The 24,389-nt window shown below is 38.4% G+C and overlaps 1 protein-coding gene across 3 annotated transcripts in view; it reads right to left on the bottom strand.

The window, feature by feature from the left end:
- Window positions 1-24,389, bottom strand: part of LOC149535566 (structural maintenance of chromosomes protein 5-like) — a 237,544-nt gene that overhangs the window by 83,987 nt on the left and 129,168 nt on the right. For all 3 annotated transcript variants that reach the window (XR_016357992.1, XR_016357993.1, XM_089807140.1), the window contains exon 20: window positions 13,390-13,462. Coding sequence is in view for 1 of the 3 variants with exons in the window: in XM_089807140.1 (XP_089663266.1) it covers window positions 13,390-13,462 (73 nt within the window). In the remaining 2 variants the exon portion in view is untranslated. The remainder of the gene's footprint in view (window positions 1-13,389; window positions 13,463-24,389) is intronic.

Genomic DNA, 24,389 nt, shown 5'->3' with positions numbered 1-24,389 from the left:
CACAAGCTGACGCAGATCACAAAAAGAAGCCAGTCTGTCAATAAGCCTTTGGAGCCCCTTCGGAGAGGAGACAAGCAAAGCCACATCATCTACAAATGGGAGAATGGATAACAGAACTTGGTGTAAGTAACAGCCAACATCAGGGAGCGAAGTCTCACAAAGAAAGGTCTCCAACTCATTAATATAGATATCAAACAGGGTGGGAGAGAGGGGGCCACCTTGCTTCACACTGATGGTACTTTGAATCTGTTCTGAATAACCCTCTAGAGTCCTAAATCTGTTGACCACAGTCTCATAAAGTCTCATAATCGTTGTCAAAAGAATATCTGAAATACCAATGTCCCTGAGTCTCTGGATAAGGGCGCCCCGAGGAACAGAGTCAAAAGCCTTACAAAAGTCTACGAAACAATAGTAGACTTTCATAGTACGATGTCGTGGCTCCACAATGATAGTCCGCAAAGTCAGAATGTGATCCATAGTCTGAAAGTGAGAACGGAACGGAACCTACACTCTGGCGCAAATCTACCTCTAGTCAAGCTGTCTAGAGAGAATAGTGTTCAAGACAATAACTTAAAGCTTGGCAAAGGTGTGTCCAATCATGATGGTTCTATAGTTGTCGAGGTCCGAAACCAACCCAGACTTGTAGATCAGATAAATCACGTGTCTCAATCAAGAAGTAGGGAACCCAATACACACCACTCTATAAAAGAGCATCGGGAGAAAGGAACACAAAATTAGGACATCGAACCTGAAAAGCTATGCCTAAAATTTGTCCTCATCCATGGCTCTGCTACATCTCATATGTCTGATAGCCTCAGTGATGACGAATGGAGTAAAAAGATGGCAATGGGTGTGGGGGGTAGGATGAATGGGTTGTTGACCAAGGATATCATACAGAGTGGAGGCACGGGACATAAGAGTGTGCCAGTCGAGGGTGGAGGGCGGCAGAGGGTGGTGGGGGAACAAGGTACACCAGAAGGCTTTTGGAGCAAGGGCAAGCATATCATAAAGAGATCTCCACTACATATCAATGAACAACCACTTCTTATGACGAAGAAAGAGGTGATATGAGGAACGCATTTGAGTGTACGAAGGGTAACTAATGGCAAAAGAGGCACGCAGAGAGCGGTGGAAAGACTTACACTCATCATCAAACCAAAGGTTCATGGGACAGGATTTACGACTAACATGGGAAGGGGGGGAGAAAGAGAGGTGTTAAGAGATGGAGAGCAGGGCAGCCTCCCAAATACCAGCGGCCAAATGGTCAAATAAGGACAAGGCTTGGGAGGAATCCAAGATACAGTCATGGGAGAGAAGCCACCTGAGGTGGAGGGTGAAGAGGTAGCAATCGCACTCAAAAAAGCAGAAAGTGGTAGGGGATACAAAGGTGAACGTGGAGGAGGAAGCAAGGGGGGTGGGGATGGTGCAGAGAAGCGAATGACAAGATTGAGGATGGAGTCGTTGGCCAGAGGGGCAAGTGATGCAAAAACGGCTAACAGAGGGGATAACCGAGGCGGGCGCAAAAACATAGTCAACCACACTCGCCCCCCACAGTGGGGCCAATGTAATGTACCTACTACGCAATGATCCAATTTGCAAACTAAATACTGGCACCTTGTCCTGGAAATGGAGTTTGTACAATGGGGATGGTGCCTCCTGGAATAGTCGTACGGTGGTGATTCTGATTTGCAAAGGATGTACAGAGGAAAGAACTAGACAGGAAGCCGTATGATTCAGTATTCTTCTTATAAGAGTCCGTACACTTAGCCAGTAATGTTACAGGCAGTATGGTGGATGGTGTAATACCGTACCTCAATATTGAGTGTCGTACAGTATGAAAAGTCTAGACGTACGATCACCTAATGAAGTTGTACGGTGTGAAACATGGATGCACTGTTTAGGAAGTCGTACAGGTCTACGAGATGGCCGTATGGGCTATAAAGGAGGATGGCCATACGGGATATAGAAGCTGGTCGTACGGTGGTAAATGACGTCCGTACGGTGGACAAAAAGGCCATATGGGCATGTAATTGTGAGGGTTGTACAGTGCAAAAACAAGATACCAAACAAGGAGATTAGGAGGTATTGTTCGGAATGGAAGTCGTTCAGTGTATAGTGAGGAATGAGCACACATACAAAACACAGTACGTTAATGGCATAATACTAAATCATTCCCGAACAAGTATGGAAGGACATTCACCAGATTGATTCGAACACGAATTTGCAAATAATATGAGCACTCCAATTGCCAGAAACAGACCAGTTGAACACCGACGGAATAGGGTGAGGGTTGAATCCCACCGAAACCATGCAAACCAAATAGGGAAGGTATTTCACTTCTGAAATGGAAAATCAATGCCGAACTCCAACAGGAATCCGCAGTACAAAGATATAATCCAAAAGCATGCCTCCAGACTAACTACGGGCCACGCTTAAATACCCATTGGGATAAGCTTTCCGAGGGTGTACAAAGTTAGCCAATGGTGACACAAACTACAAAAACTAAATAAAAAATGGGTTCGAGATAAAATAAATCAATCAGCCTGTTACAAAGATTAAATAAGTACATTTATTTTATGACAGGGACATTACAGTCCTCCCGTCTCAAAATTTGCTTGTCCTAAAGCAAGTGCAATGCTGGGTGTTGGATGATGTGTTCGCCTTCCCACGTTGCATTGTCCATCGGTAGATGTCGCCAACGTACCAAGTACTCCCTCACGGTGCAGTTCCGAAGGACCTTTTCATGCACTTCAAGAATCTCAGCAGGTTCCAGAATGAGCTTTCCTTCCTCATTGAGTGGTGGAAGGTCGGTAGTGACAGTGACGTTTTGCCTGATAGCCTTCTTCAGTCAGGAAACATGGAAGACATTATGAATGCGTCTACCCTCCGGAAGTTCCAGTTCATATGCTACCTCACCAATGCGACGGATCACACAGTAGGGACCAAAAAAACACGGCTTCAACTTCTCCTTTCCTGTTCCTTTTAATCAAGACTATTGGTATGGCTGAAGCCAAAGATAGACCAGATCCCCCACTTCAAAACTCCTCTCTATCTGGTGTCTGTCCGCGTACACCTTCTATCGATTTTGTGCCTGCTGCAGGTTTTCTTTCAGGCTCCTCAGAATGCCCTGTCCTTCCTGAAGCCAATCCTTCGCCCTTGGAGTGCGACTCTCGCCCAAAACAGTGTCGATGAAGGAGTCGTTCGTGCCCGTACAGAGCTTTGAACAGCACCATCCCGATCGACATGTAATACATGGTATTGTAGCAATACTCCCCGAGATGGATCCATTTTACCCACACACTTGTTGAGCCAACACGTAATTCCATAGGTAGCACAATTTCAGTTTGGTCATCTGTCTACGGGTGGTAACTCGTGCTCAGTGATAATTCTGTCCTTGCCATCCTAAACAGTTATGTCCAGAAGATACTGACGAATCGACCATCCCGATCGCTGACAATGTTTCGGGGTAACCCGTGCAGGCGAAAGACTTCCCGAAAAAACAATTCGGCAACTTGTGCAACCTGAAGGTCCGAGGGAATGGTGAAGAAGTGAGCATACTTTGTCAGTCTATCAACCACCACGAAGATGTAGTCATTTCCGTTCACCTTGGCAAGACTTGTTATGAAGTTCATTGATATACTTTCCCACTTATGTTCGGGAATTGGCAAAGGCTGTAACAGTCCGGCAAGAAGAGTGTGTTCGGACTTGTTTTGTGGGCAAACCGTACATTCTCTGACATGCTACAACACATCCCCTTTCAGTCCCTTCCATGAAAATCTCTCCCGAACACTTCTGTAGGTTTTAAGGAAGTCGAGATGTCCAACCAAAGGGGAGTCGTGCACTTCCTTCAAGATCTTCTGCTTCAGTTTGGATTCGAGTACCAGGTATATCCGGTCTTTATAGTAGATGATATCATCCACCACTTTGTACTTGATCATCATGGATGTGGCCATCCATTATCGCACAAGCAAATGTATTCTTGGAATATTCTACTAGCAGTTGCGCCTTCCAGTCAACTGAGATCTGGTCTAGTGAGCAGATGGTGGGTTTTATGGACAAGGCATCTGCAACAACATTGTTCTTCCCTTTTACATATTCAATGTCAAAATCAAAAGACTGAACTTTGCTTACCCACTTTTGCTGCCGTTTGTTCAAGTCACACTGCTCCAGGAAATATCTCAAGCTGTTGTGATCCATACGGACAACAAACTTGGCACCAACCAAATACTGTCAGAACTTGGTCAATGCATGTACGATGGCCAACATTTCTTTATCATACATAGAATACAGGCGTTATGCTGGTGTAAGCTTTCGGCTCTCATAGGCGATGGGGTGTCTGTCTTGCATCAGAACCGCTCCAATGCCCTCCCCGGACGCGTCGCATTCCAAAACAAACGATCGGGTGAAGTCAAGCAGTGCTAGAACTGGGCAAGTGCTCATGGCCTCTTTTAGCTTATCAGGAGGAAAGAACTAGACAGGAAGCCATACGGTTCAGTATTCTGATTATAAGAGTCTGTACACTTAGCCAGTAATGTTACAGGCAATATGGTGGATGGTGTAATGCCGTACCTCAATATTGAGTCTAGACGTACGGTCACCTAATGAAGCCGTATGGTGTGAAACATGGATGCACTGTTTAGGAAGCCGTACAGGTATGTGAGATGGTCGTACGAGCTATAAAGGGGGATGGCTGTATGAGATATAGAAGTTGGCCATACGGTGGTAAATGATGTTTGTACAATGGACAAAAAGGCCATATGGGCATGTAATTGTGAGGGTTGTACGATGCAAAAACAGGATACCAAACAAGAAGATTAGGAGGTGTTGTTCGGAATGGAAGTCATTCGGTGTATAGTGAGGAATGAGCACGCATACAAAACACAGTACGTTAATGGCATAATACTAAATCGTTCCCGAACAAGTATGGAAGGACATTCATCAGATTGATTCGAACACGAATTTGCAAATAATATGAGCACTCCAATTGCCAAATACAAACCAGTTGAACACCGATGGAATAGGGTGAGGCTTGAATCCCACCAAAACCATGCAAGCCAAATAGGGAAGGTCTTTCACTTCCGAAATGGCGAATCAATGCGAAACTCCAACAGGAATCCACAGTACAGAGAGATATAATCCAAAAACATGCCTCCAGACTACCTACGGGCCGCGCTTAAATACCCATCGGGATAAGCTTTCCGAGGGTGTACAAAGTTAGCAGACGACGACACAAACTACAAAAACTAAATAAAAATGGTTCCGAGATAAAATAAATCAATCGGCCGGTTACAAAGATTAAATAAGTACATTTATTTTATGACGGTGACATTACAGCCAACAAGTGAAGAGCTCAGAGCATGGGAAATGGGGGAGGCCATTCAGGATCAACAAATCGAAGGACTCACAAAACTGGAGATGTCAACAGTAGCATGAAAGAGGCCCGAGGCAGTCCAGAGAATAACACTGGAAACCCATACTAGTCGGATCAATCTCTCTAGTACAAAGCAAATTTGAGGTGCGGTCATAGAGAGGGGACTAAAGATCTCTAGTACATGCATTAAAATCCCCCCAAAATGATGATGTCTCCTAAACTCGAGATGCACTCATGCAAATCAAAGAAGGGATCTCCATCCACCGGACTGTGAACAGCATAAGGCGAGGTGGCGGGTGGGAAAAAACACCGCTAAGAAGATGTCCATGTGGCGATTAGCAGTATGATTGATCTGGATCCACAAAAACCTAGCCGAGATGTCTAAATGAACCACTGTAGTAACATCGAAAAGGTCATCTCTAATCAAGCAAGCCACACCACTGGAACCCCGGACACCTACAGATGCCCGAACCTCCTCTATATAGAACGAAAGACTTACAACCAGTTCAAGGACCACATAGGCATCAAGCCCACAACAAGCACATGAATCTTCTTCTCTTGCAAATTTGGGCAGCCAGATTTTTTTCATTCAGAAATTTTATTCTTATAACCACATCTCAGAATATAAAATCTATCATATCTTACTTCTTTCCCAGCAACAAACGCAATTATTTTATATTAAAGGTATTTAATTATATCTCCATGCTCTTTTCACTCATTCTATTTGCATATTATGGTTGCATCATTTTATGATCTTGTCTTTTTTTAATAACTGTAACCTAAGTTACCAAATTTGCTCAGAAACCTATGAATTCGACATTCGATTCACTCAGATTCGAAGTCAATTTGAATTTGATGTGAATTTGTCTGTTGTCGTCTAAATTCCCTGTGAATTTGCTTTTTCGAACCTTGGGCGAATGCATTGGAATTTGGAGGAAATGTCTCTGACGTCGACAGAACCCGAGACGAATGCGTGGCGAATGTTGACAAATTTATTAGCCACGTCATCTTTTTTTACTTTTGACATTATGAAACATTGAAATATAAAACCTAAAATCACGTATAAGACAATATTTTGCTTTCACGTTTATGGTTTTTCTTTTCAGTGTGGTAGATGGTGGCAGTTTGTGGTTCACAGCGCACGCATAGCATTTTGTAGACACGGCAGTTTGTATTTCACGCATAGTTTGTGTCTCACGTCTTTAGCAGTGGGCAATAATGCAATAAGATATCGTTCTCCATCATCAGGCAAGTGTTCCCCAATTCATAGGCAGTATAAATGAATAGAAGGGAAGTTGACTGACTGGAAGACGCTGAAGAATAGGTGACATGAGTTCCTACAGCAACAGTGAACTTTTTGGCATACACCAGGTGTACGATCTATATCTATCCGCATTCTTATCTCAGCATATTTGCATATATCTGATGTTATGTTAAACATATTGCATTCTTTCGGACTATAGTTCAAGAGCTATTAATTTTGAATCTGGTTATAGTCCATTAATTGAAGTCTGATATTATTTCTTCTAATTCCGAAGTGTAGAATCATCACTGTTCAATGTTAATGCTATAGTAAACATTCTTGGTATTAGATTAAGATTCAGTAAAAGATCTTGTTATTGCATTGTGTTTGTTTGAAGACTTTGGTTACATTGTAAGTGTTTGACGAAATTCCACCAACTTGATATTCGATTATTGTTTCATTTCAAACAGAGATTATTACATCTTCTCGTTGTTGTAACTTGTTTTATTTATTTGTAGATTCTATCATGGTTGCAAGTGCATCTGTAGCCAATAACCCCAAGTTCAAAGTCGACAAATATTCCCCACTTTGGAAACGTGTTCAAATGATTCGACCATTGGCAGGTGGAGGAGGTTATGTGTGGATTTGTAGCCATTGCAAGAAGGAATTTAGCAGCTCTTACAGTGGAGTAAAAGCACATTTGTGCTTTATTCCTCAAAAAGGCATCAAATTTTGCACCAGGAAGCCAAGAGTAAACGAAGTGCTACCTAAAACCTTCTTCCAAATCACATCGTAAACAAATATATTCAAGAGCAGAAGCAAGCAGAGTAAGCTGCTGGGAGGGCAAATGCTTCACATCCGTTGGAAAGTGGTAGGCCTCTAAAGAAAGGAAAACCATCATTTATGTCTTCAACTACCACTCCTAATGAGCCACCTGCAGAGGGCCATCCATTCTTGTGTCCTCCTCAACAACAGATTATAAGTAATAGAGTGACGGGACCCTTGGAATCATCCTTCCAAAATAAAGCTAGAGACATTGTTGATCAAGCCATAGCCAGATGTGTTTATGCAAATGGATTGTCATTTAATGTTGTTCGCTCACCGTATTGACAATACATGGTGAGGGCAATTAATGTGGCTCCAAGCAGGTTCAAGGGCCCTGGGTATGAGAAGATACGCACCACTGTATTGGATGATGAGGTGGCCCGTGTAGAGAATGCCATGTTACTCATCAAGGATGCATGAGTCGAAACAAGATTGACAATAGTATCAAATGGATGGAAAGATGCAAGGAACCGTCCTTTGGTGAATGTTCTTGCAGTGTCTACAAGAGATGTAATGTTTCTAAAAGGAATGGATTGTGAGGGAGAGGTAAAGGATGGTCCTTTCATTGCAAACATTCTCATCCAAGCTATCGAGCAAGTTGGCCCTCAAAATGTTGTTCAAGTAATAACTGACAATGCAAAGAATTCTAGGGTTGCCAGCTTATTGGTTGAGGAGCGGTATGTACACATTTTTTGGACACCTTGTGTGGTTCACTCACTCAACCTAATGCTGAAAAAAATTGGCACTAAGGTTGAGTGGATAAAAAAATGTATGAAGAGGCACAAGAGATCCAAATGTTTGTCATGAACCACCATATGACGCAAGCAATATTGAGACAATTCTCGAAATTAGAGCTCTTGAAGGTAAGCTGAATTGTTTAAAATTTAAACATGTTATAGAAATCTAGCCACTTTAGTAAGTTTTCTATGTTTTCAAATTTTTAATCTATTACTGTTTTGATTTTAAAATAGGTTGCTAAGACCCGCTTTGCCTCCAACACCATTGTTTTGAGGCGCCTTATCAAGGTTAAAGATGCATTGACTAGAATGGTAACTAGTGCTAATTGGACCGTATAGAGGCAATCTAATAGTGATAAAGCAACTGCCATAAGGGGATTGATACTAAATGAATCTTGGTGGGATCCTGCTGAGTACCTTCTGAAGATCACCGAGCCTATATTGAGCATAATCCAATACACTAACATGGATAGGCCTTGCTTGGGTGAGGTATATGATGGTATTGATTCCATGATTGAGGACATTAGAAATATCATAAATGAGAAAGAGCAAGATCTGGATGAAAAGTTCTTCAAGGAGCTACAGTTAATCATGATAGAGTGATGGAACAAAATGACTACCCCTTTGCATTGAGCCCCAAGTTCTATAGCCAATCGGTCCTCAAGGGGAGTACCACTAGAGTTCCCCCATACAGAGATCCTGAAGTTGCTCAAGGGTACAAGGCAGCCCTTCGAAGACTCTTTCCTGAGCACCTACGACCTGCAGTGAGGTCTAAATTTATGAATTTTGCGAGCACCAATGATTGTGATATTGAGGCTCTTGAAGACAAGAACAATGCTAATGCTCATAAATGGTGGTACTTCCATGCTCAAAAATACCAACACTTGCAGCCCATTGCCATCAAAATTTTATCACAAGTTAGTTTTTTAATATTAAACATTCTAATTACTAGTTTCTTGTTGGTAAATATTCAAAACTCTAATTTCTAGTTTATAGTTGGTAAATTTGCAAATCTTGATAGGTTGCTAGTTCATCAACATCTGAGAGGAATTGGAGCACATACTCCTTCATCCACTCGATAAAACGCAACTGACTAAACTCCAAGAAAGTAGATAACTTGGTGTTTGTGCATTCAAACTTGAGGCTCACAACTCACAAAGAGAATACGTACAAAAAGGGGGAGGCAAAACAATGGGATGTCGAACCAAAGGCCGCGGAATTTGAAGTCCACTTTGATGCACTTGCGATTGAAGATGGTACTCCTGAGATACATAGTAGTGATGGAGCCGATCTTGAGGCTACGGTTGAGATTGCTGATGCTAGTGGCACTAATTGTGCTTCTAATTAGCAACTACCTAATGATGATGAATTCTTTGATGGTTTTTGATGATACATTAATATTTGTCATTTGATCACATATGAGTCTATGACTGATTACTGATTATTGATTCAATGATTAGTAATGTTAACATTGTTCTTTTAAAGACTAAAGTTTTGAACTGAAACATTCATATGATATTATGGTGGTATATTTTGACATTTTGTCATGCCAATCGAACAAATCATTTATATATGTGGTGGTTGAATTTGCTAAATTGCTTTAGATTAGCATAGTGGTGTATGAACTGGTCTGCTGCAGCATATTTTTACATATATATATTTTATTTTATTTATAAAAAATAATTCTTGTACGGACGAACCCAAAACGAACCCGAACCCAGCCCAAAAATTTTTTGATCAAATGTCGAACCCGCATCTGAACCAAAATCCAAACCGGCAACTTAGGCTATAATGTATATAATATGCATGTGCAATTCTTTTACTTATCATCCACATCAACCGTCAAATCATTCCATTGATCCCTCCCTCTATTTATGTGTATCGTCCTCCCTTTGCAAATACACTGTCTCCTCCTTTCTGTGTTCCTCACTCCTATCCTTTAATCATCCCCATCCTTTGTAAATGAATTGTCATTTCTCTACTCCTTGGCATTTAAATCTCTTGCTAACTACCCCATTCACCCGACATCAATGCAAACTCCCTCATCCATGTTCCAAGGCCTCCCTTTCCAACGATCTTTCTTTTACCCACATTCTTTAACTTTTGACATTTTTTTTAAATTTCTCCTATTGCATAAATCTTCACTTCACCTTCCTTCCTTACAATTCCTCTCTCTTCTCTGAAACCTACTTCCTATATGTAATCGCTTCCCAACCGAAAAGTACATCTCCTCTCCTTCTTCCTTCCATTTATGCTAGTTGTTTTTTCTTTCCAATACAAAAATTCCCCATACTAATACGTTGCAGGTGGTGTAAAACTCTTACCACAAACCCTTTTTGCCTGGAAGATTGCCAAAACTTTGTTCTAAAACTTTTTTTGGCATTCAAACTTGAAACTTCATCTCACGGTTACCGTAATTTGTTAATAATATATATGAAACAACTTAAGAATTATTTCATTCATCATTAAATACAAATACTGATTAAGAACCCATCAAAATGTGATAGAAATGAACATAATCATACACTCGATCTCTTCAACATGAACCCCATTTGATCATATATTCAGCTCAACCATTCCTCGTGTTTTAATAGTCCTTCAGCTTGGCAGGCATTAAAAGGTATCTTATAGGGTTAACGACACTTTGACATCCCACACGCTAAATAATATTAGCCCAATCAATGTGGTCATCCATCACAAATATCAAAAGTTTCAAACCATTATTATGAATGGGCCTGCCCCTATACTAAAAGAAGATATTAGTATTTTGAAAAATTCTCCAATCAAAGCCAAATCCCAAAGGTGAAGGTATATAAGACTGATGGTCCAAAAACAAACTACTCTTAAATTCCAAAAATAAAGGCCTATAATAGACTCCATCCTAATAAAAGTTGTTTCAGGAATTGTATATATAGAATACATCCCATGCCGTGATCTCGATAAAAAGGGCCAATATAGTCATTATAAAGATTTTATGTTATCCTTACTATTATTCTTCTAATTGTTATCATGAGATAAACTCCATAGAATTCCGACCATAACTATCATTGTTGACTACTTTGCCGATGTTGATGCTGGACTTCTTTTTTCAGATTTTGGATATATATATATATATACTTGTGTGTGCAAAGAAATGCAACAAATATAAAAAATAAATCGTTGCATTGTGGACTTGGAATCAAAAAGTTCAAGTACCTCAGCTACCTAAGGTAGGCCTTAAAAGCCCAACAAGCCTGGGCATTAATACATTTTGAAGGACAATGATTCCAGCCACCTTTTTTCACAATTGATGGGTTAGCAGTAAAAGACAGTTCCTCACCTCAGAATGGAAAGCTCCACAATTTGAAATGGTGGGACAGCTCAAAAGAATCAGAAATAACAATTGAAACCTACACCTGACATGTATAAATCAGATAGAAAATCTAATTTTTCAGTTAGGATGCCTTCCTCAATCTCCAAACAATGATAGCACAGTTCATTTGGTTAAACTTGACTACCCTGGTATACAGTCAACTTGTGACTTTCTTGATCTGGCCTCAGGACTTGCTTTTGACTAGACTGTAGAAATATTTAAATCAAAAACTCCAGAACTCCGCAATATGGTTAAAGTAAAGATGGTTGCCAACAAATAGAAAAGATAAAATAAAATGCACAAAATCACATACAGCCATTACAGATAGTTGAATTCTCTGCAGTCATCACATATACATCCTTAGAAAAGTATCTCCAAACCTAAGAAAAGAATTTGTGGCATTCCATCTGTCTTGGCCAGAAATAGAATTCTTTACATGGGTAACATCAACTTATAAGGCCAGCCCACGTAATCAAAGCCTTAAAGTTCAGGGGAATCCATGGACCTACAGGATGCCCCAAAAAGCACCTCCGCAAGCATCCACAGGCCTGGGTGGCGCATCTTGGGCGCATCCAGGGAGAATCCAAAGGCATCCAAGAACTAGAACGCATCTGCACAGTGTCTGGGGGTTTCTAGAGAGAATTGGTATCTAAGATCATTGATATAATAACAAATTTAGATATAATTTACCCCAATTAATACCGTTATTATTGATACTACTTTTCTTGCCATTAATGTTTATTAATCATGGAGGTGATATTATAAGATTATTTGCATATTCTTTGCATAGTCATTCTTACGATAATTTATATGCACATATACCTATATCTCTATCCTATTACTTTAGTGATAATTTTAAAATCATTAAGGTAATCCACTTAAAATGTCTTAGAATATCAACATAGTCATCCTTAGAAAGATCGATCATCACTAATTAAAGGTCAATGATATCGTCTTTACCACTATAGATTAATAAATCTATAGTTAGAACAAATTTGAATACTTAACATAACAAATATTACGATACCATAATTGACAGGGATGATTCTATTTAGTGATAACTAGATACTCCAAGAATATTACAATATGTGCTATGAGGCATCAATGCCTAGATTCACTTAAGTAGCTAAGTTTACCAAGTTATCCCGTCCAAGACCATGCATAAAACACATATGACATAGAGCCATGAAAACATGCAAGGACATAAGGTCTCTTGGAGGTGCATTACAGACTGTATCATTAGATCTGAGCGTTATTGGCAATCAGCAGCAGTTATATCAGTAGGAAATCAGGGCTTTTTGTTTGACACCAGCATCTGGGAGTTGGAGAATTAGGAGATGTTGAGAACAACAATAATTCCTTGTATGAATTTCAAAGCAATTACCTGGCAGAGTCACATCATAATTTGGAAATAATAAAATAATAAAATAATAAAACAGAATTATTTTAGTTATTTGTGTTCTTTTTTCAAAATTTTTGTTTAGTCGTATAAAGCAATCAGCATATTTGGAAAAAAAAAAGCTATTACAAATACCAAAAAAACAAAAAACGAAAAATACCGAAAAAAACAAAAAATTGCAAAGTTGCATTCCAGGGTGGTTATTACAATTTCTAAACCCCGAGAAAAGTTATGCATCACTTTCTACACTGAAGAGCTGAAAGGAATGAAGGTGAATAAACTAATGTTCCTTCCTGTATGGCATAAACACGTGTCTTTTTATTCTATGACTATCAATGCTATAATGAATACTCTAATTGACATGATGAATGATAGGAGAACATATCAACAGATTTGATAAATCAAAAAATGATAAGGATTGAGAGATATGAACAAAAAGAGCATAAGCATCAATGAACTTACAACGGTCAAGTTCTTGCTGAGCTTGGATGCCCTGCTTTTCAGGTTCGCGAAGTTCCCTTTCCATGTCCCTTCTCTAAAGAGCACTATGTTAGTAAAGCAATCTAAATAGATGAACCAAACATGCCACAATAAATGTATCTTAAAAAACTTTATCCTAGATTATATATTTTCTTAATTTAGTAAATGTGTATATAATGGAGAAAGAGCTTATTCCATTATCATTATAGCTCATGAGATACTAATCAAAGTGGCCCTTAATATCATTGAACTTTTGCTATATCTATCTTAAACATATTGGAATTCAACAGCTGTGCCTACAGCACATATGCACCAAGTCTGAAATAATCGAAAATATATTTGCTTGAGCACATTACAGTCTATTATTTTTAGCATCTAAACTTGAAAATGTAAAACTATCCTAAGAGGAATGAGAAATTGGTTGTAAAGTTATTTCAGATCTTAGTTATGAAGAAAAAAGAAATACTAAAATAAAAGTGTAATAGTTATATACTGTGAATCAAGTATTCTTAAGAACTAAGGTGGTTAAATTAGAGGTATCACTCACTAATCATCTCGTTTGATTAGCAGGTTTTTCGAATCATGTCCATGATTGACCTTTTACCAATGTTAACATTCCAAACATTGTTTTGTTTTCCAGAGAGAGAACCTCTCCAAATAAAAGAAAAGGTGAACCTATATCCCCCACCCACATCTAGGCCTTATAGAACAAAGTTACAACTTAGTCCCAAGCATATATAGGGATAGAGAGAAACTAAATTAGCCCAATTACACAAATATTGAAACTTCTTTCCCCCAGCATCAATTACTATGCCCATATTTTACCTTCTAAAGAATTGTTTATTTACCTAACAATACAAGAATATAAGCATTTGAGATGGTTTTCACACTACCAAACTTAATATTAATTCTAACACAACTGAGCATAGCTTATTGTTCATCCAACTTACAAATATCTTATATGTATACTAAATGCATTTTTCCGTGGACTTTCCTTATGGGTTGATGTGAAGCCATGGAGAAGAGTTTAAGGGATGGGGGACCAAGGGCCCAAATTGGGTGATGGCAAGGGGACCACAAGATAACGATTGTAGAGTAGCAATTGAGGGGTGACAATGTTATACAAATTGAGGCGAATTAAAATCTTCAAGGAAAAATTTGCAATGCAACATCTCTACAAGTGCCCCGATGAAGGCAATATAGCTTTCAAGAAGTTAAAGGTAGCAACTAAAATGTAATAGTATGTGTCATATAGCAAGAGACACAAAACATCTTTGGTGGAGGCAACGGATATGTTGGTGAACATTTTCTCAATGTTCCCAAGACTCAAATGACGTAGTGCAAGGCAAGAGAATCCCTAAAGGAGATGTCCTAGCCCCCAGCTATATAACCACACAGCACAAACACAACAGCAAGAAGCAAGAATGCAAGATCTGATACCATATTACAATAGTTTGTTCATAAAATATAACTGATTACATGCAATATGCCCGGCTGTAAGGCCTTTCGAGTTAGGGCCAAATACAAACAGCAATTACAAAATTAGTTCTGCAAGATTCAAACAAGATCCAACTTACAAAACCAATCTTAGCTAGTCCAAATACACAACTGGATAAGAACATCAAGAAGAATCCACACTTGTACCCTCAGGTACACCAAGAGATCCTCTAGTTCCTAAGCTGCAACTCTAACTCTTCAAATTCGCATCTATCCTTCCTTCTCTCCCAACTCAATGACTAAAAGACTCCACAAGACCCCTACTTATACCAATCTAAGCCACCAGTTCGCCTAGCAATTACAAATTAAATAAAACTTAACATTAAGTACTCGAAGAACCATAAGTCAGCCTGCAACAATAATTAAATGTCCAAAAATCGATATCCAAGCAAAACCGTGATATCTCCTAGCTCCGATTGAATTAGAACTTGTGCTTCAAACTGAAGGTAGAACTTTAGGTCCTCTACAACCCTTTAAATGCGCAAAGGCTTATTCCTCAAGAATAAGTGAGCATCCATCCCGAAAGTCAAGCACAGAAAATTGTCGTGCAAAACTGCCAGAAATCGATACTCCAAGAGAATTGCCATATCTCCCAACTTATGAGGAATTAGAACTTGCGCCTTTGACACAAGGAAGTACTCTAGGCCCTCTTCAATCCCTGAAGTGCGCAGCCTCTCATTCATTGTGCAAAATTAGTTATACAGCCTGCAACAGGCACCCAGAAACAAGAAAAACACGGTTTCAGCAGCAAGGTTCAAACAGCTCAAACTTCAACTCAATCCATCCAAAATCTATGCAATCATGAGGAAAGGTTCCCCAATGTGTGTCCAACACATCCCTAACCATGAAAAGCATAACTCCACCAAAATCCAAGCTCAATGCTCCTAAACACTTAGCCAAAATCCCTCCAAACATGCAGGATTGCAAAAAAGCCTAGGATGCTCCTACATCATCAAAAATGTCCCCTACCAAGGATAGATTTTTTTTAAAGGGGGAAGCATCACATAGAACACCCCCACAATCTCACCTTCCAACCAAATGATATAAAGTAAAACTTCCAAGTGTGGTATGAAACTCCATATTGTTTTTTTAGCATTTTAAGCATCGAATATGTTAAAGCTAAAAATCTTCTGAAATCCCCACAACTAAGTTGCAAAAAATTAATACTACCAAAAAATAGCTGCGTGAATCCCCCATTCATGCACTAAATAAGAACACCAATCAAAAGACTACCTTTAGTTGCTTGTGATACTTATAATAGGAGCAAACATGAAATCATGAGTTTCCATTGTACAAAATTGAGAGGTTTCATGTAAGTTTGTTATTCCTGGTGCTTTCATTGTTGAATAGAAAACAACCTCGACTATCCAATGTTATTAAAGGGACTTTCAAAGTTTCTTACCAAAACCTCACCAAGTAATTGCAAGTCTTTGGAAAACACTTGCCTACTATAGTACCATAACAACACTAGCCTAAAGCACACATCCTTTTACTCATATTTTCACTAGTGTGTTTCTTGTTGTCATGGTGTGTCCCTATAACACACAATTGATTATTTTTAAGTACCCATGAAATGATCATCAACTGAGTTAAACGTTCTTTTGACCAGATTTCAGAGGTAAGAAATAACTTTTAATACTTTGTTTCAGGTTTTTGCTTATTTTCTAGGATGTTAGGTTTGCTAATTTAGGACCTTGGTACCAGTTCATTGGAACCAAAGCTAGTGTGCCTATGGGTTTGGACAGGATTCTTGCCCATGGTGGCTAATTCGATCTAGCCTGAAATGGACAAATTGTGGCAAACCAAGTGTGATCTCAATTAGAAAAGTTTGGGCTGACTTAACTGCTTTTTATAAATTTAACATCAGAACCCTAAAAAGTGGTTTTAAAATGACTTATGTTGGGTTTTATGTCTCATTTGGCATGCAAATAGATTGTTTTTTTCACAGGGTGGAGCAAATAGGTGGTTCAGCAACAATTTTTTAGAGAAAGGAGTGGAAAGATTGATTTATGAAGCTTTATCAAATGTTTGTGCTTCATTCCTATGTTTACCACCTACGATAAAAGCAATTTAATGCACTCTATTGTATGAAAGTTAAAACAGATGCAAGTAAATGCAAGGCAATATCAAAGAACCGCCATATATTTCCCAATATCATTCAGGGCTTACATCAAGTCAACAACAATGATACCACACAATGGTAATAGTGATGACCTCTTCCATCTAAGGGAGCGTACAAATAACCTCTACGGGGGTGTGATATGAACTGTCACGACCACAACTACCTACACCTCAGCAACGCTAACTACCAATGACATGATTAACATTAACAACATTTTAGACAACACATGATTTACATCATCCCCCCCAATAAAAAAGTCGTCTTCTGACAACGTACAAACAAAATGGGATGATGGAAAAACCCACAACCCATACTACATTGTACAAAAGAGAAAAGAAAATCAAGAAGGGGGATGCTGAGAGTGTGTCCCTAATGTCATAGCCGTAGATGAAGGTGGTGAAGTAGACCTATTGTGTTCTGAGCTGCAAGTTCCAGTCTGTAACCATCTTCCTCTCCATCACCCTCTTCACCATCATTATAGCCTCTAGCAACTACTTCTCCTTGGCATCAAGCTCCGCAATAGAACTGGCCAAGTGTAACTCCAACACCAACTTATCTGCCCTAACCTCCTCCAACTTAGCCGATAAAGCCTCCCTCTTTATCAGCATGGCTATGTTAGAAATATGAAATACTGAGAGGTGGAGATGAATCAGTATTCCAACACTTGTTACCCAATTATAGATTTTAGCTATAAACCACAAACATGCAATAACAAGTAAATTAAATAGCAACAAAGAACATCTAACAAAGAAACTCATTACACCATATTTTGTAAACAAGAGAAACCCTGGCAAAGGGAAAACGTTGGTGGGGATGGTACCCACAAAATGATGCACTAATCAAAAATGCCTTATAAGAGGCTTTGACCATGTTAGGAGTCTAATACACACACTCAGTACATTTGTCCTTGTTAGAGGACTTGACCTTGTTAAAGGCCTCAACCCTGTTAGGAGTTGTGATACAAAACGAGCTCACAACTCTTACAACAAGATACAACTATCACAAGTAGTATAAAGATTTTACCAAGGCTGACTATATTGATATCTTCAATATTTGATTAGTCCTTTGTGTTCCTCGCATATGATCATATGCCTATATAACCTATTCTCTTCTCTGGCCATCAAAACATAACTATTCCAGCATAAACAAAGCTCGCCTAACATAATCATAACATAGAATAATCATGTATATCTTCACATATCAAAGAGATCTTATATACCCTTTTCCTTAACTATTTGTCCAATCAGCCTAATAAACTAAGTAACATGTTTACAAAACTTGTTATCACAATATGCTAAGTTAGGGTAAACATCTAGGATGTCATGCCTATATTGCTAATTTATTGGATAATCAAGGCAGTTCAATGCCATAGCCAAATTATCCCATCTTTCTCGTGTATTGTGTCTCTACGATAATACACTCTCTTTCAGTTATTCATCTAAAACTCATATCAACTATCATATAAACATTAGCGAACAAAGTACATCATGTAGGCTCTATATATCATCATATTCGAAAATTGTGGCTTTACATATGCTTCCAATGAAGCTTGCTGACGTAAACTATCTGACTATTACCTCATCTATCTGGTTATACTTAGACAATTTTTTCACCTTGACATACCAAAACTTTATCTTTATTATGAGCAGCCTTAATTGATGATAGTGATGTCATTAATGACAACATCTAATTGCTTACGTTAGCCAACTTGCCAACAATCTCCTCCTTTAGCATTGATGGTAACACTTAGTGAAAAAATTGCTTGAGTGTCAAAATTCTTCAAAACTTCAAATTTTGGCCATGCAAAAACATAAACTTCCTCATACACATCTTTCTAATCCTTTTTTGTATTCTTACTCCCCCTTTGTACATATTTACTTATTCTTATCTACTTGCTTCCTTATATTTTTCCCTTTCTACTTCTCCCCCTTGGACATCAATGACAAGGGTGAGTTACATATGTACAAGTCAAAATTTTGGTGCCAGAAACTCTTTAATTTACTTACTTCATAAGATCTGAAAAATTCCTCCTTCAGAGTCTCATACCCTATATCCCATGACTTCTTCATTGCTTCAGCTACTTGAATAATAGCACAAATAGCATAGGCTGATATCGATGCTCCATTAAGATCTATAGGTGTAAAAGCCTCATTTTTTCTTGATGCTTCCATAGTCTCAAGCTTCTTTTCTAGCATATCCAATTTGGGGGTCAAAAGACTTCTCAATAGAGTAAACCTCCCCCATAATCTGTTCTTTTCACTCTTAAGTGTGGATGGTTCCAAATGTCTTGCTTACTGTTTTCTCCATATCAATCACACTTACTTCCTTGGGTTCAAACTCAATTGCTAGCTGCTCTAGCTTTTCCTCATCCTCTTTGATGCATTGTAACAGCTGGTTTTCTACTAACTAATTTCATCATTAAACTAAATGATTTATATTTCATATTCACATGACGTAGAATTCAAAAACAATTTAAAAACTGAAATTAAGTTTACATTGCTAAGTTTAACATTAACTATTAATTGATATAATCAGCTGAAAATAAATCTAAACTAATTATAGATTACTGAAAATGAAAATTCAATTAATAAGCTCATGACCAACTAACTAGATTTTCAAATAATATCTAACCTTTCAGTAAAAGAAACTTACAGCTTGAAAAGAAAATTACTAAACTTTTAGGTAAGAAAGAACATACTGCTTTTAGTTGAGAATCTTTCTAATTGGTTGTCTAAGCTCTGACTTTGGTGAGAGGGGAAGCATTATCATAGGCTTAACCTCCCAACCGCAGACCTTTTTACTTATCCCCACAAGTTCTAAATTAATAGAACGGCCCTCCCTACCCCGAAGTCAGGCATGGGACGTTGATTGATCCAACCATCGGAGTATTCGGGGGGGTTGAGGTCCCAACAGTTATTCGGAAGAATAACTGAAGCATCAAGACAACAATGCGATCAATTTATTGTGGCAAGTATGCCTTTTTACCACCCTGGCCAAAGATTTCAAGATGTGGGTTGATAACCCGATCTCCACCACTCAAGCTTGACAACTAATTTCGAAAGTGGATTTTGCATGAGCTAATTTCATTAGATTTTATTTATATAAAAATGGTTACTAATTTCATTCATGTGTTTCTTTTATAGGTTCATCTACACCTCCTCACCATAATCAGGCCATCAGGCCAGTGACTCTTTGGTGCCTAAACATTTGTCTTTATTTGCATATCCTACACCTTCATCACCTCATTCTAGCATTAGCCGGGTGATATCCTTGGTGTTCTCATTACTGATTATTAGCTATTGAATCATATCTTCTAGAGATTAATAGTATAGTTTTCAAATGAAGAATCTTCAGGCATTACTCATAAAGATCGGTAAATTTAATTGTATTCTGCTCCTACAAGGTATTCCACTGAATGGAATTGCTTTGACAGATGACTAAACTCAATTAAAGTACTTGCTCGTTTTCATTTCATGTAAGTGTAAATTCAGACTTTTTAAAATTGGTTATAGACCTTCCATTGAGAACGGCATGATTATCACATAGCATGGAAAAGGTTAAATTAAGCTCTGATTTCGGCTCATAGCTTGGAAAAGATTTTATCAAAGTCGATTCATTACAAAACATGGAAAGAATAGAAGTCGACTCAGCACTTTGCATGGAAAGATTTAAAAATAGACTCAACTGTGCAAGGTATAAGGGAAAAGAAGAATTTGAGAAACACCATCTTATGTGCCACACACTTGTTCTACAGTTGTTTTTGCTGTGACTGAGCCAACGCCTCCTAGACTTCAATGGCTATGTCACTAATTTTGGAATGCAAAACAATAATTTCTGAGTGTTGTAGGCACCGTATCAAGCAAGGAAACTTGATGAAAAACTTGCAAAGAAATGAAGTCGGATGATGGGAAGAATGGTATCTCAGAACACGACAAAGCTCTCATAAATATATTACAAGCCGACCTTACGACTTCCTTGCCGTTTCAAGAATTCATTCGAATTCTTTTATCATTCAGTTTGAAAAGATAAAATATGAAAAGAGGGAAAAATTCAAACGAAAAGGAAGATGAAAATTTTATTATTTAATATTATTTTATCGTCTTGGTTAAGTTATAAATACATATTTGCAAGGTGGCATTATTTGATTAATAATTCTAATGTAATGGTGCCACTTTGTATTTATTTGTTTATGATTTTAATTCAAGAGAGTAAAATGATATTAAGTGATATTATTATTTAATAAATTCAATAAAGGTAAGAACTTTGTTTATTTTATAATTATGTTGTTTTTAATTTTTAATTTTAGCTCATGCGATTTCCACCAAGAAATTTATTGTCAAGCTCTAATAACCTTGCCATGGCGACTTTTAGATCAAACCTGTCATTCATGATGACTGAATCATATGATCATCCCATTCCAATGACCTCGTTTCGTAATGCTTCCCCTCTCTCTCCGATCTTCATCCTGTAAACATTTTTATACAACATTCTTGCCAAAACATCAATTCAAGATTCATAATTTGTTAAGCAAAACCTTCAAGTGATCGTTAGGAAATTTCATTGTACAACGGCTAAAATTAACTAATTCCATTTCACATGAACACAACGACTAGATTTAACTGATAATCAAATCGATGCAACGACTATAATAAACTGATTCAATTTCACATGAACATGAAGAATAAATAACGACTATAACTAATATGTTATAACAACGGGCTATAATAAACTAACTGGTTTTCACATGAACATGAAAAAAATTAATTTGGTTCAATGGCTATAAACAGCTTAAAAAATTTAGGGCGAAAATTGGGATGTAACCAGTGTAACATGGGGACGCGTCCCCCTCCCCAAAACTAGGCCGTTTCGGAGACGGGGACGTCCCCAGGACGGGGGAACGACGTCTCGGCGTTTCGGGTGGCGCCACTTAGAGCACGTCTCTGAGACGGCTAGAGGTCTCCGAGACGGAGGAGACGTCTCCGAAACGGCTAGAGGTCTCCGAGTGTGGGGGTGCGAGGGGACGCCAAGGAGTCTCCTTCATTGAGGGGGGACGCCAAGAAGTCTCCTTCATTGTGGGGGGACGCCAAGGAGTCTCCATTGATTTGACATTTTGATTTGGACTCTTGGAGACTTGTAGTTTTTGTTTGCATTATATACTTATTTTGATATCATGATTCATGGCACATGATACTTATTGTAATCATCTTTATGTCATGACTCATATGATCATTGATTACTATTAGATAGTAGAATCTAGATACTCATACTATTGATTTGAAGGCTGATATATAGAGTTTAGACTAATATTTATTATTTGCTGATGTTCAATGTTTAATGTTCATTGTTTGTTTGTCATTTGATCATGAATCATGATATTCTAGTTGATATGGTATATGCTATACCATATGTATAGTATATACACCCCTACTCCTTCTGCCACCCCCCCGTCCCCCCGTCATCCCCCTGCCGTCCCCAAATCAAGGCCACTCTGTCCCCCCGTCTCGGAAACTTGTCCCCCCGTCCCCCCGTCTCCCAGGGCGGTGTAACTATGGATGTAACATACCCACCCCCTTAGGTTTTTCATCGTCCACGATGAAATAATATCAAATTGTATTTAAGGATTAAAATAAAAGAAATGAAATATTCAGTTTCTAGTTTCTGTAAATAGATAGGGATATTTCTAAAAAATATCATGATAATCTTCCCATGTAGCATTATCTTCTGAATACTAGTCCCACTGGACCTTGCACTGAGTTACCTCTCGATTTCATAAGCGAAGCTTATGTACCTCAAGTATTCTGAGCGGTTTTAACTCTACCACCGCTGGCTCTCGCACCTGTAACAATTTCCAATCAATCATGTGCTCATGATGACTAACAAACTTCTTAAGGTAAGACACATGGAAGACGTTATGCATCCTGACAAGGGCTGGAGGTAAAGCAATCCTGTAGGCCACTGGGTTAACAACTTCCAAAACTTCAAAAGGTCCTACGTATCTGGGGGCCAATTTAGCATTCTTGCCAAACTTAATAGTACTCCTCTAAGGCTTGACTCTCAATAACACCTTGTCCCCCACTAAGAACTCTCTGGTTGTTCTTTTTGCATCAGCATAACTTTTCTGCCTGTCGTTTGCTTCTTTCAATCTCTGGCGGATCTGAAGAACTTGTTCTTCCATCTCTTGTAGCATTTCTAGCCCAACAATGACCCTGTCCTCTAATTGATTCTAGCTTATTGGGGTTCTGCATTTACGGCCATCCAAGGCTTCAAAGGGAGACATTTTGATCGAAGACTAGTATGAGTTATTATATGCAAATTCAACTAAAGGTAAGTACATTTCCCATTGATACTATCGATCCATGCAATAAACCCTTAAAAGGTCTTCTAGTACCTGATTCACTCGCTCTCTTTGACCCGCTCTCTCTGACCGTTTGTCTCAAGATGATAAGCTGAACTTATATTCAATTTAGTGCCCAAGGCTGAAAATAATGTTTGCCAAAATCTAGAAGTTATCCTTATATCTCGATCTGAAATAATTTTCTCTAGAACCCCATGTAATCCGAATATTTCTTTTATGAATTTATGGGCTATCTCAGGTGGTCCATCGGATAAATTCCCTGGAATGAAATGTGCAACCTTAGTCAATCTATCAACCATGACCAAAATAGTGTTATGTCGATTCCTGGTCATAGGCAACCCTTCTACAAAGTCCATGAATATTACTTGCCACTTCCATTCAGGTACCTCATTTGGGTGCAACAATCCTACTCGGTATCTATGTTCCACTTTCACTCTCTAACATTGTAAACAACTTGCTACAAATTCAATTATCTCTCTTTTCATTCCCTTCCAAAAGTATAAGGGTTTTATGTCAAATAACATTTTTGTTACCCTCGGATGTCCTGAATATGGGGTTGAATGATACTCTCCTAAAATTAATCTTCACAGCTCAGGATGATTAGGTACACAAATTATGTGGTGATATCTCAACAATCCATCATCTTCTAAATTAAAATCTGAATATTTGGGGTCTTGTGGATCTCTAATAAGTGCCATGCTGATTTCTTCATAAAATTCGTCATGCTCTAAATGTTGTAAGATTTGATCCCTCAACTGAAATTTTACCTTAGTCATTGCTGAAATATGTCTTCTTCGCCTTAAAGCATCAGCCACCTTATTCTCTTTCCCCTTAATGTAGCTTATGACAAACTCATAATCTGCCAAAAATTCTAACCATCTCCTCTGTCTTGCATTCAAATTTTGTTGAGTGAAAATATATTTTAAGCTTTGATGATCGGATCGGAGCTCAAAGGGTTTTCCAATTAGATAATGTCTCCACATTTGTAAAGCATGTACTATGGGTGCT

This window comes from Cupressus sempervirens, chromosome 10 (assembly GCF_028749045.1).
Source record: "Cupressus sempervirens isolate cs-2001-9-10 chromosome 10, ASM2874904v1, whole genome shotgun sequence".
NCBI lineage: Eukaryota > Viridiplantae > Streptophyta > Pinopsida > Cupressales > Cupressaceae > Cupressus > Cupressus sempervirens.
Note: the sequence above shows the minus strand (reverse complement) of the source record. Positions and strands in the feature narration are given on the sequence as shown.